This window comes from Salarias fasciatus, chromosome 17, assembly GCF_902148845.1.
Source record: "Salarias fasciatus chromosome 17, fSalaFa1.1, whole genome shotgun sequence".
NCBI lineage: Eukaryota > Metazoa > Chordata > Actinopteri > Blenniiformes > Blenniidae > Salarias > Salarias fasciatus.
In genome coordinates, this window is record NC_043761.1 from 2,100,205 (window position 1) to 2,114,425 (window position 14,221).

At 43.2% G+C, this 14,221-nt stretch overlaps 2 protein-coding genes across 2 annotated transcripts; one reads left to right on the top strand and one right to left on the bottom strand.

Annotated features, from left to right (window-relative positions):
• The first annotated feature begins 783 nt into the window (after positions 1-783).
• LOC115404484 (interferon gamma 1-like) lies at positions 784-4,827 on the top strand. Its single transcript, XM_030113826.1, has 4 exons — positions 784-940; positions 2,500-2,574; positions 3,852-4,073; positions 4,515-4,827. Exons 1-4 carry the CDS (start codon positions 809-811, stop codon positions 4,602-4,604), a joined length of 519 nt encoding a protein of 172 aa, XP_029969686.1. The 5' UTR covers positions 784-808; the 3' UTR covers positions 4,605-4,827.
• A 457-nt stretch (positions 4,828-5,284) lies between these two features.
• Positions 5,285-11,087, bottom strand: LOC115404620 (putative nuclease HARBI1). Its single transcript, XM_030114026.1, has 3 exons — positions 11,074-11,087; positions 9,724-10,577; positions 5,285-5,295 (listed from the first exon to the last, which is right to left on the bottom strand). Exons 1-3 carry the CDS (start codon positions 11,085-11,087, stop codon positions 5,285-5,287), a joined length of 879 nt encoding a protein of 292 aa, XP_029969886.1.
• Positions 11,088-14,221: the final 3,134 nt, after the last annotated feature.

The window sequence follows — 14,221 nt, forward strand, 5'->3', positions numbered from 1 at the left end:
GGCCTTTCAGACCTATTTCAGCTGAGGACGACACCAAGCTCCTGTTTGTGAGTGAAGACAGAAGCGTGTTTACTGGTGAGGCTGAAAAGTCATCAGTACAGAAACCGCAGCTGAATGAAACCAAACTTGAATTGTGCGAAGCTTTTTGACTTTTTGCATTCTTTTGTTGAAAACACGCTCCGTCTAACTGCTAATCCATGAAGAGATGTGTGTGAGAGAAGTGTGTGCCAGCTCTTGAGATGTTTCTGGAACTTCTAGTGTTGTCTGAAACCGATGGACCTGCAGATTACGTGCAACATGCAAACTCGTGCAAGCTTCTCTGCAGTTATGCACACACACACGAATGGTCTGCACTCTTTTTCTTGAGGTTTGATGCTCCCCCCGATAAGACTCCTACACCTTACTGGCACAGCGGGGGTATTAGTGGCGGTGGGGGTGGGGGGGACGAGCTTCGCCTGGCTGGGCCACGCGCGAGCCCGACTTTTCAGGAAGCGTCCGTCCGGCGGCAAAACCACGCCGACCAGGGAGTCTCCTGCGGCGGGGGGAGTGCATGGAAACCTGGCGGGGAGTCTCCTGCGAGCTCGGCTTAGCAGCAGCTCTCCGGCTTTTAGAGGAAAACTGGTGTCGATGCAGCAGCTGTGGAGCCCACAGACCACAGAGATGCTCAACCACACACACACGAAATGAGACTGAGGCGCCGTGCAGGGATGCAGGCGGCTGTATATAAGCAGGTACAGGTCATCAGAGAGCATCACATCACCTCTGCAGCCTCGCTCTCAGAACCTCCTGCAGCGCCTCGCCCTCCAGCATGCCCGCTCACAGCGCCGCCGCCGCCGCCGGCCTCCTCGTCCTCCTGGGAGTCGTGCTCGCGTCCAGCCACCCTGTGCAGTACCTGTCCGACGACTTTGTAGGCAGAGTGGATTCCCTCAAGACGAAGCTGGTGAGTTGACCTGCGGCGTCCCGCAGGGCGCCATTTTGGAGCCTCCAGCTTTTCCCCCTTCATCTCGCACTCTTCATCACAACAACACATGTTCTTCTCTGATCTTTTTGTAAGTCAGCAGAGAAACATTTATCGTTTTTATAATTTAATTTACTTTACAGTGATTTGTTTTTCACTTCCATTCGATCTAAATCCTCATTTGAAATGTACTTTTTTTCAGGGTTTTTAAACTTTTCGTTCAGCATGTGGAGACATGTGATCTCACCCTTCAGCCTCACGAACAACCTTGAGTTTATACTGAACTCACAAAACGAAGCGTTAAAGCTGAGTGGGAAAAATGGAATAAGGAATCAGTCATATTGAAAATATTTTTTGTCAGGATGAATCTGGAACAAGAAAAACTTAATGGGACCAAAACTTGAGCCCTGAGGAACTCCAGTGTGTGTGTGTGTGTGTGTGTGTGTGTGTCTAAGCTAAAATAAGTTGACATGCAGCTCAACAGCACTGATAAAATGCCTTCTACCATTTACAGAGAAAGACTATATTTTGTAGTATAAAGTAGTGCTCACACACACACACACACACACACACACACACACACACACACACACACACACACATTAAAACAGATATTAAGAGTTACCCTGATGAATTAACTCTTCCTACTCATGCGTCAGACGGTTTCTGTGTAGAGAGCGGTGAAGTGAAACCAGGCCGTCAGCCTGTGGTTTGGTCTGATTTTCACCTCACACTGAGAGGAAGACGTCACGTGTCGACGATCTCTGACGGATCTTTGAGTCTCTCACAGCAGCTTTCATTCATTTTGACTCAGTGATCATCTAATATGTCTGAAATCACCTTCGGAGACTAAATCAATCACCGATTCAGCGTTGTGGGCTGAAAATGAAAAGTTATCCTTTATTTGTTTTGTGTTGTTGGTCATTTATGAATGAATCTTGACTTGCTATTTATCTGCAGTCTAATTCCAAAACAGTTGGGACGCCGTGTTAAAAGGAAATGAGCTGAAAACAGTGTTCATCACAATGCATTCATCAGAAATTTAGCAAAATACAAAATAACTGTGAAGTTCTTTAAAACACAATAGATAACTTTAATGTACGTACTTTTTAGCATATTCCAAAAATACTTGGGATGTTTTCTTAAAAATAAACAATCTTGAAATCAGTGAAAGGATTTTTTTTTTTTTTTAATCAATTTCAAATTTTTGTACATCAAAACTAAAGAACAGAGCAACCACGGCTGTAGTTTAGTCAATAAATTAACCTTTATTTTGGGAAATGTTGTCTTTCCTGTGACACTTGGAAATGATTGGTGCAACAAAGCTGCAGCTTTTTGATACATGTTGAATAAAATTGACTCGATTCACATAATCATCCATCTATTTAGATTTAATCAATTATTAGATGAATTAGACATCTTTGATGAATTATTGTGTTCTAATTTGCATAAAAGTACAGAAAATATGAATTGTCGAACGCCTCGAACCTGTATGTATATATTATTATATTCACTGATGTATAATTCCCTGCATGCTTTAGGGCCTGACGAAGCCGAACATCGGCGGCAGTCCTCTCTTTGCAGAAGTCATCAGGAGCATCAACTCCTCCTGCCAGGTAATGTGCTGCTGTCAAAGTTCCTTTATTCTCTGGAAATCTTTTTTTTCTTCCTTTAAATCAAAACTGAAAAACTGCAGTGGACCCAAATTTAAGCCCAGAGGAACTCCTTAGGTCATAAAATGAAGATTTCTGCATAAAAATTCTAAATGATTCAACATCTTTTGCAATAACCAGACGGATTAAAAGGATTTCAAATAATAAACCACATGTATTCCAGCAACCTCACTACAAATTGTGATTTTACTTTAATGTTACATTTTAAATAAAAAGACTTCGGTATCGACGAGTGTCGTGAATGTAATTAAGATTAACTTCATGTTATAAAATGAGCTTTAACTGGTGAAACCGGTGAACAGTGAAGAACTTCAGGTCATTCTCGGTTTGATGGCAATGTTTTGGTATGGGTTTAATAAATCTATATGTTAGCAATGAAAAAAATCTGTCCAATCAAAGAAACGGGAAACAAAAAACAACTTTAAAAAATTTGTGGCCAGTGATGTCTTTAAAAAGCTGTTGACGTCAGACGGAAGATCTGTAATTTTATCTTAAGACATGACAGAGGAAAAAGATTTAAAAGCCATTTTTAATCATTTGTGGTTCCTTCAGAGATCCTTGGAAATTATTTTTTCTGTATTCATTGAGCAATATAAATGATATCAAGTACTTTTCAAACACAAATTTAAAAAAAATCTAAAATAATTTTTGAAAACAATTTGGGTCAACTCATAAGATCATTGTTTCGACACCATTCAGGAATTTTAGGAATATTCACGAACATCGTCTCAATTATTTTTTTTAACCTTTTAACCTTAAACACTTATTTCTTCACATCTACCTTCATTATTATTATCTGTCAAACTTAATGGCACCAAAACAGGAGCCCTGAGTAACGCCCCTGCAGCAGTAAAGTTTCTGTAATCCCTGTGAGCTGTCCCCCAGCCACCCTCAGATAAAATAAATTAGATCATAAAAACCTAAATGGGACCCAGAACAGAACCTTGAGGAACTCCAGAGTTGGAACTGGAAAGAATATTTGTCCAGTAATTGAATTTATTCACCTTTATCTAACCTTTATGCACCTTTCAAACTAACTGGAGATTTTTTTGCCACTAAAGTGCTAAAAACCAATATTGACTACTTTTTATGTGTAACTACAACACCAAAAAAAAACACTCAAGGTGACTCTTTTCCCTGAGTACTGACTGACAGGCTGTTGCTGTCCAGCCTCAGATTGTTGAGACTTCACTCACAGAACAGTTTGTCTGGCCTCACAGCAGAGAGACGACATGCAGCTGATGAACGCCACCCTGAACGTCTACCGGCGCGTCTTCTCCAGCATCCTGGAGCAGGAGCAGGAGCCCTCGTCCCTGCTCGCCCACCAGGGGGTGAAGGACGTCGTCTTGTACCTGCAGGAGAAGATGGAGACCCTGCAGAAGCACCTGAGCCACGCCAGCCACCACAGGGAGAGGCTGCTCAGCTCCCTGAACCGAATCCAGGTGACGGACGCTTCACGTCTCCACAGCCGGTCCGATCACAACGCTGCACAAGACGGTTTTCAGCCAGTATTTTAGCCACTGAGGCCTTTTGGAGTCTGAGGACTCTGTTAATCCCTCAGTGGCATTGTTGGCATTTTAAACCTTTTAAATAAAGAAGTACTCTGTTGGATACTTTTCGAGCTGAACTGGATCAAAATGACCAAAGAAACACCATAAAACATCTTAAAATAGAAGTTCAGGGCCTCATCGGGATCAAAACAAAAGATGGGGAAATCAACACATTTAAAATAACAGGAGGAAAAATTTCATTTAAGGTCAGGTTTTAGTTTATCGGTGGGAAAAGTTTTGAAATGATTTTAGAAATGATTTCTGGAGAACTCGATGTGGGAACGTGTGGCTTCCTTTCTCCGTCTTCCCTGACCGGGACTGATCTCTCTGCAGGTGGACGATCCGGTGGTGCAGCGGAAAGCCCTGGCCGAGGTGTTGCAAGTCTACCAGGCGGTGTCGGTGGTCAATTCCCGGAGCCACTGATCGCTGCAGCGCAGCAACCTTATTCACACCGAACCTTTATTTCTTGATTTGATTGCGGTTTAGAGTTAATCTGTTTCCATGGCGACTGCTGTATTTATCGTTTATTTAAGGAGTCGGTTTTCATCCGCCCAGCCCAAAGCTACGTATTTATCACGTTGTAGATCACCATGTTTTATTTATGATTTATTTATGTTTATTTATTTGTCAGGTGTGTTGGAATAAAAACAGAAACTCAGTCTTAAACTTACTGTTTTTGTCAAGTTTTGTTTCTCTCGAAGGTCCTCCTCCAACTAACAGTCCGATCAGCATCAGTCAATTATATACGTATATTTATATTTATATATGTATGCATACATATATATATATATATTTACACACACACACACACACACATATATATATATAAGTAAAAGAGAAAAAACTAGAATAATTTTTATAAATTAAAAATTAAAAACATCCCAAAATGGAATGAAATGTGACAAGACTAACAACACCTTGATTCAGGCGGGGTTGGGGAATAAAGGATTACATGTAATGGCGTTATGTAATTAGGATACAAAAAAGTAGCTGTAATCCATTACAGTACATAAAAAAATAATTATTTCGTTGCAGGTATATCTGATAAAAACACGGATTACTCAGTGGGATTACTTTTAAAAATCAGACGGAATGTACCAGAATTAGAACAGACCTGCACCGTATACACACATTGTGACACTTAACGGCACAAACCGCCACACCCCCACAGATACACAAACAATAGACGCCGTAGATATATAAAGAGTAGACGCCAAATCCACCGCTGTCTTGGAGCAGCCTCTACTCTTTTATGTTTAATCGTGAATTAAACACCCGGTGTTGCCGTGGATTTTACCCCCTGCTGCTGGAGTCACGGCTGCTCCAGAGAGAAACTCTTTCTTTTGGTGGAAACTCAGACATCATTTTGTATTTCAGTCAGATGAGGCCCAGAACTTCTCTAAATTCTGCCTCAGGCTGTGAAAATGCCCTCAACATCCAGGGACTCATCATCGAACCTGAAAACACATCTACAGGAATGAAGCACACCTGAACCCACAGTGAAGCTAAAGTGTTGTTAGCCTGCTAACCTGTCAGTAACCTGTCAGTAACCTGCTAACCTGTCAGTAACCTGCTAACCTGTCAGTGACCTGCTAACCTGACAGTAACCTGCTAACCTGTCAGTAACCTGCTAACCTGTCAGTAACCTGTCAGTAACCTGCTAACCTGTCAGTAACCTGCTAACCTGTCAGTAGCCTGCTAACCTGTCAGTAACCTGTCAGTAACCTGCTAACCTGTCAGTAACCTGCTAACCTGTCAGTAACCTGCTAACCTGTCAGTAACCTGTCAGTAACCTGCTAACCTGTCAGTAACCTGTCAGTAACCTGTCAGTAACCTGTCAGTAACCTGTCAGTGACCTGCTAACCTGTCAGTGACCTGCTAACCTGTCAGTAACCTGCTAACCTGTCAGTAACCTGTCAGTAACCTGTCAGTAACCTGTCAGTAACCTGTCAGTGACCTGCTAACCTGTCAGTAACCTGCTAACCTGTCAGTAACCTGCTAACCTGTCAGTAGCCTGCTAACCTGTCAGTAACCTGCTAACCTGTCAGTAACCTGCTAACCTGTCAGTAACCTGTCAGTAACCTGCTAACCTGTCAGTAACCTGCTAACCTGTCAGTAACCTGTCAGTAACCTGTCAGTAACCTGTCAGTAACCTGCTAACCTGTCAGTAACCTGTCAGTAACCTGTCAGTAACCTGTCAGTAACCTGTCAGTGACCTGCTAACCTGTCAGTGACCTGCTAACCTGTCAGTAACCTGCTAACCTGTCAGTAACCTGTCAGTAACCTGTCAGTAACCTGTCAGTAACCTGTCAGTGACCTGCTAACCTGTCAGTAACCTGCTAACCTGTCAGTAACCTGCTAACCTGTCAGTAACCTGTCAGTAACCTGTCAGTAACCTGCTAACCAGCCTCATCAGGCTGAACTCAGAAGAATCTGATGGAGATCATATCTTCAGCCTGGACTGAGGATTTACTGGAGGCTGGGGTTGCAAAATTTTGGGAATTTTCAAAGTTGGAAACTTTCCATTGGAATTAACAGGAATTAACAGGAATATATGGGAATAAATAAGAAATTTACAAAATTGAAGGCTGGCCCTTAACAGGGAACTTAAATACAGTTGGTGGAATATACTGTAACATAGTCTTGGCTTGAACAACCAGATTTAATGCAAGTCTGCTCCTCCATCACTGCACACACCACACTGCTTACTGCAGGGCTACTGAGGCCACGCCCCCTACATGCACTGTGCATTCCTCCGTCACGTGCACAGATGATTTCTTGAAGCCTGCAGGCCAAACTTTTGAGCTCATAGCACAAGACGATTGAAGCCTATTGAATTGTAATATAGTCAACTAAGTTTTGATAATAACATGAGGTAAATATATTTACCGAAGCCCTGTTAACTTGCAAATATTAAATAAAAATGTATTTATACAGTTGCAGTAGCTAACTGGCTGGTATGTTAGGTGCAAAATGAAAGATATTTTTCATTGGATTGACCATTTAAGAGGCTAGCTCCATATGGTGGTAGCTAGCTCAAATCTGATGCTGTTTCTTCTGCAGATTGGGTGTGTGTGTGTGTGTGTGTGGGGGGGGTATTTACTCAACATTCATGTTTTTGTTGTTCATTAAAATAATTGTTCATACAAGAATAAAAATTAAAGGGGCTGTATCCTGCTTTTTAAGCCAGTCCAAACCCTAGAAATGGCATTAACATGGTAATAGTTTATTTTTGGCGCTAAGTTAAAGTCATTTTGTGTGAAATAAAAGATTTTCTGGGGCTAATTCTGAAACCCGAAAGAGAAAACGCTCTGGCTGTGTTCGAAACCGCATACTTACCTACTACTCATACTAACTTATTGAGTATGCAGTGTGTTTACACTGGCAGTGTGCGATTTTGAGTATGCGAGAAGTTCCCGGATGTATACTACATTCGCCAGAAATATTGAGTAGACATCGTGTGTTCACTACTCATACTGAAACTACCCAAGATGCAACGTGACGGACAGCGGGAGAGCGGAAGCCGATGAGCACGGAGAAGCAGCAGCAACAACAGCAGCAGCACCATGGCGGACGAGCCGTCGCAAGTTTACAAATGTACGTAAATTATTAAGTGTTTCAGCGACTTAATGGCTTGTATGCAGTCAGATGAAGATGCGTAGGTCATCTATTCTTTGTTGTGTGCATTACATGTAATGTCACGTCGTGTTATCGCTCCCGCCGGTTAGCGTTAGCCCATTTAGTGCCACATAACGTCAGCGGTACAAACTGCGTTATCGATACAGTTCGCCAAGAACGACGACTTGTGGTGTAGAAGTACTTATTAACATGGTTGCCGTTTAACCTACATCCGAAGTTAGTCCGCATACCTCAACGTTATCGGTGTGTTTGTTTCTTCAAGGGACCGACGAGCAGCGGCTCATCAAATGGAGGGGGGAGAACGAGCCCCTCTTCACCGGGCGGCGCACTGCCGCAGTCCGAGGTTATGAGTAAGTATTTTTTTGTCTTTCAATGGTCATAACATATATTAAAATGGCCCGTCCTGGGTGAGGAATCGTTTCTCAGTGGATGAGTGTAAGGGCAGAAGATGTTGTATCTGTATACAGTCAACAAATCCTTTACTTGTACAGAACCTTCATCAGGGACAATCATTTGGAGGGGAAGGTGGAGGCTTCCTTTGTGAAGAAAAAATGGGAGAACCTGAAGCAAAAGTACAAAGTGAGTCGAATAACAAAAGCATGACAGTGCCAGTGTGAACAAATATATACTAATATAAAAAATGATGGTGGTGGGTTTTTGACTGGTGTTGAAAAGTTACGCATTTAAATCATGATCAGAACCATGACCATGCTTGTGTGGTCCCCCCCCAGCATCCAAATCAGGCGTCTCCCGGGGGAAACGTGACGTTTGGGCCACTTTCCTCCGGGAGGAAAGAGCGGCTTGCAAGAGAAAGACGAGAGGAGGAGAGAAGAAGTACTGAGAGGAGAGAGAGGGAGTGGAGGGAGTGGATGGACATGAGGGTGAGGGAGGAGCGTCAAGAGAGAGAGGAGCGAGAGAGACAGAGCCGGGCAAGAGAAGACAAACTCATGGAAATCACAGAGAAATTCCTGAACAAGAAATGAGTTTGAATGTAGAATAAGTGTTCTGGGGAAGAGTTTTCAGTGTCAGCGTGTCTGTTGTACTTTGCCATATAAATGTGTGCATTACATGAGTGACTGTTAGTTTGAGTGGAATAGGATCAGGATGAGATGTGATCACATCACATCATATTTTACAGTGCCAGTGTTACATTTACACCACTCAAAAACTTCAAAATAGTATGGGGATGTAGACGCTGGAGTAGAGTGAGTGCTGGCAGTGTTGGGTAGCCATGACCATGATGAATAAATAGCTTTGTAGACAGATTAATCATACATTTCAATTATGCATTTAAATAGACGAGGCATTGTTATTCCACAATTTCGGTAACCAGTTGTCATCTTGTCTAAAGTTGTACACATTAATGTAAGCTACGGCTTTTTTGGGAGGAGGTAATGACAAAATAAAGACAACATTGAATGGAAAGACAGCTAAAAGTCCATTGTTAAGCACTTCTGCAGATGTAGAAGATTTGGCAGAGGGAAATACAATATTTGTTGGAAATGTTTCAGTAGATTCACCAAAAGGCAATGTTTTATTGCACACTGACCAGAGCCCCGTTGGCCAGCGTGTTTCCAGGTTGATCCAGACAGGCCTTCTTGGTTACTGTATTTGCCAGGATGACTGACCTTCCCATCATACTTGGCCCTGCCTGGCAGTCCTGTACTTCACCCGTTTCCACCTCTTACGACTTGGACGTGGGGTTGGATTTTAAGAGGCACTAACTATTTACAACAGGGTTCAATGAAACAACAATAACAAGAAATACTTGAACATTTTTCACAAAAACAACTCCCTGTATTAACAGTAATTCCCGGTCTGTCGGTGCAGAAACTGCAGCTGCCAGTCTGTTCCTGAGACCCAGACCGCTGCACTGGCTCATGTCCTTCGCCTCCATCATCACCACCGTCTTCCTCCTCCACCAGCTCAGGCTCCACAATGTCCCCGGTGGCGATGCAGAGGTTGTGCAGGAAGAGGCAGGCAGTGATGACCTCAGGCACAAACTCCACCTTCACCTCTAGTGCCTTGAGGAAAATGGAGCGCCACCTCGTCTTCAGGACTCCAAAAGCCCTCTCCACCACACACCGTGCCCTGGACAGCCTGGCGTTGAACCTGCCCTCCATGGCATTGCGGACAGGCTCCCTGAAGGGTGTCAGGAGGCAGATTGGCTCAGCCAAGCAGGGGTATCCACCATCCCCAATCAGGTCCCATCCAGGAGGTGGGTACAGCTGGTGCACAGAGAACGGGCTGCTCCTCAGGACCCTGGCATCATGCACACAGCCAGGGAAGCCCACTACCACGTCCAGAAAACGGCCCTTGTGGTCACATATGGCCTGAAATTGGACGGAGTGGAACAGCTTCCTGTTGAAATAGTCCCCCGCAAACCTCCCAGGTGGGACAATGCGGACATGGCACCCATCAATGCTTCCTGCCACTCTGGAGAAAGCTGGGCAGCCAGCCAGCTGCTGGAATCCAGCGCCGGTCTCCTCCAGCTCCTGCCTGTCAGGGAAGCGGATGAGCCTCCTGAACACCCCCTGAATGACCCCGCTGACCTCGTGGACCATGTCATGGCAGGTGGTGCGGGGAATGTCAAATGCCTCTGACACAACCCGGTAGGACGTCCCACAGGCCAGCCAGTACACGAACACCAGGACCTTAAAGCACCTTCCCCATCCATGGTCCTTGTCTGCCACAAGCTGGATGAGGCTGTCCAGGGACTCCCGGGACACACGGAAGTCCTTCCTAGTATCACCTCCGCTGAAGAAGAGGCGCAGAAGAGGAACCTGGGGATTCACCCTACAGTATGGCCCTCTTGATGCCACCTGGAACAGATTTTATGAAAAATTTGTTCCACATTATTGGTTATCTTGTTATTTATTCATTTGAATAAACTTTATTCAGTTCACAGTGACTGTTTCTTAATGATGTACATTTACCAAGCTGAGTATGGTTATACATATAATTTTCCCTCCAGTTTTTGTGCTAGTAGGTATGTTATGTTAGAAATTTCGGATGGGATTTACATTTATTACAAATGGTTTAGACAAAGAACAATACAACACTTACATCTGACAGCAGGTCCATGTTGACAGCAACCACGATGTAGCGAAGACGGCGAGCCGATCTTCGATGAAGGGCCGAAAACACTCTCCATCGGTAAGGCATCCTGGTCCACTTCCGTTAGGGGTGTCAAAATTGTGCCAGAAAGGGCCGAGTGGCTGCAGGTTTTCATTCCAACCGAGCAGGTGCACACCTGATTCCACTCATGTCGTCAAGCTACACTGACGACCTGATGACATGAGTGGAGTGTGGTGTGCTCCTGCTTGGTTGGAATGAAAACCTGCAGCCACTCGGCCCTTTCTGGCAGGAGTTTGACACTCCTGCAAGTCTAACGGGACAACGGTCCAGATGGCGATGTTAAGCGGGACATATTGCGGAGCGGTTGGCTTCTTGTTTTCAAAGTAAAAGCACAGATTGATCACTGCGGTTTTTTTGCATGAGAAAGGGAAAGGGGTGGTTTATTTTGGTGACAATAACCGGAAGTGCGTTGCTCACTGCGGCTGGCTTGAATGTCTCCGAATTCGTCCGAACAAAATCCTAAACGGTTGGTATTCGGAAAAATAAAAGACATAGTCGGGCTCTAAACGACCACTTTGTCGCCTCATTTAAAAAAAAATCTCGAAGAACTTGTACATTTGAAGAGTTTAGAGCTAAAGTTAAATCAGCTTTAGCAGGTTGATTTCACCTCGGGGGAGTGCAATGCATTGTGGGTTATTATGTAGTATGCTGTAGTGTAAACGCTTCGCATACTGTTTGATGGACTGAGGGGACTCAGGGGAGCCATCTTCACCGTGTGACGTGAACGTGGGAAACAGAGAGTTTTCACGGTGGGAGGGGCTGCCTCTCTGAGCAGCAGAAACACCAGGAAAGCTCAAACACGCAGGCACGAAGGAAAAAAAATGCTTTGGGGTGTTTTTGGTGAGTACATAACTATATAACAGCGATAAAACATACAAAAAGTGAATTTTGCATGATACAGCCCCTTTAAAGTTCTACTGAAATAAATCTGTTGAAATGTCATGTTTTTGTATTATTTTGCAGGGATGTCTGCTTCTGACAAAAAATATTTACATTTATATTTGGATATGATGCAGTTTGTTTAATTACCCCCAATTTCCACACTGTAAATGCAAACAGTGACATGACTTAGGTGTAAATAGTATATTCAACTTAATTCATGCTAGTTTTTGAAGTTTCCTTTGTTTCACCAAGTTTTCTGTACTTTCTCCACTCAGTGATATTTACTGGACTCTTCTGAGTGTGTGGCAGTTTGTGACCATTCCGCTTGGTGCGCGTTTACCAACGAAGAAGAAGGAGGCATGAACATGCCAGCTGTTGAAGCGGTGCAGACAGCCCAATGCGACAGGCTGGCCTTGATTCCAGCTTTTGTTTGTAATTTGAATGTCCGGACTCCCGATGAAGACGTGGTGTTGGGGAGCTTCTTGTAAAGCCACCAAATTTTATAACATTTCAGCCAAAGTCGACCTCTGATGACTGTTGTTGCTGTTTGCAAATACGGACACAAAAAAACAATAAATAATAAATAATGGTTTTCATAAAGCTATTTTTGGGAATTATTATTTTTACGTAAGCTGAACTAAAGTACATGAAGTGCATTTTATTTAGTAATAACTACACACTCACACAGCGTTGGAAGTCCATACAATCTATCATCAGTGGCACGGTGGCTGAGCAGTTCGTGCTCTTGCCTTACAGCCAGAAGGTCATGGGTTTGATCCCTGGACCATGTGCCAATTTGTTCCGTGGACTATATTAATTTGACTCAAGGAATTTTAGTTTAAAAAACGTGGATGGAAGTTAACATCACTGAGACGCTTCCAGTGCTCACAACTTTAAAAGAAAAGGCTCCCTCAGATATGATAATTTTACTCTACTTGACACAGTTAAGTTCTTTTACTTAGATTTCCCAAGGTAATCGGTTTCCTAAATTCTTTTGAGTAAACTTAACTTGTTAGAATTTACAGTGCAGTTAATTCCCATAAATTCCCAATAATTCCCATGAAAACTTTCTAATTTTGAATATTTCCATAATTCCCCAGCTTAACCTACCATGGAAAGTTTCTGGAAATTTACCGGAAATGTTCCGCCCCTTTGCAGCCCTTCTGGAGGCTGAACATTAACTTCTGAATGAACTCTCAACTCTCCAAGAAACAGTGTGAATTCCATACCTGAAACAAAGCACTGGTCCTCCCTGCAGCAGTGCAGCACAGCAGACTCCTGCTGCTGCTGCTGGACTGTAGAACGAGAGGAACACAGTCTGAACTGATGGAGCGGATCTGAGTCAGAAAGAAAGACAGATTCTCAGTAGGTTAGAGGTTAAAGGTCAGGCTGTTGGTGTTGATTTGGGCTGAACACACAGAGTCCAGCAGAGTTCAGAACGCTCAGAGCTTTGTGTGTTTGCTGTGTAGAGTCGTCGATACGCCGTGAGGACGACACACTGTATTTGTCTATGTCTTTATTTTTATGTTTGCTGGTGAAGTAATCTAAAAGTAGTCTGGTATGTTACTTTTTTAATTGAAGTAATTAGAGTAAGTTACTGATTACATTTTTTGACAAGTAACTTGGAATTGTACCAGATTACAATTTTAAAGTAACCCTCCCAACCCTGGATTCAGGTAATAAAACTTTTTAAGTTCCGTTTCTGTGCTGCTCATAGTTCACACTTCAGAGTTCGTCTCAACATTTTCTACGTTAAAAACACAGAATTAAAGAAATAGAATCAGTTTTCAGTTCCAGTCTCTTTTTTCGTCATGGATCAATTGAAACTGACGGAGGCCCAGACTTGAGCCCTGAGGAACGCCGACCCAGCCGGTATTTTGACAGAGTCACTGTTGAATCAACATCAGGCATCAGTTTTGTAAAACTCTTGAATTTTGATTAGATTTTACTAATCTCGCCAGTGTTGAAGCAGCAATATCATTTCAGCATCATGTTGATCAGCAACGAGTCGACACTGATTTTAGTTCAGATTTTCTAGTCTGACACAATTACGTATTTTTGAAACTGTGTTTCTCATCATATCTCCAGTAAATGGATTTAGTTTTTATATTTTTTACCCTGTCCGAGCAGTATGGCTACAGGAGTGATACTCAACGTGAATCACATCGTTCAGCGTCCTCACAGATTCTTCAGCATGTGCTCAAGGAGTAGGGCAGCTGCCGGATTCAAACTCACAACATGCTGCATTTAGTAGCCAAATTGTGCATTGAAACTTGGTGCATCAATCCCTGAACAAATCTCACAGTTTAAAAGCGCACAGCTCTTTTATTGGAACAATGGGAACAGAGAAGAAAAAATACTATATTTCAGTGTTGAATCCA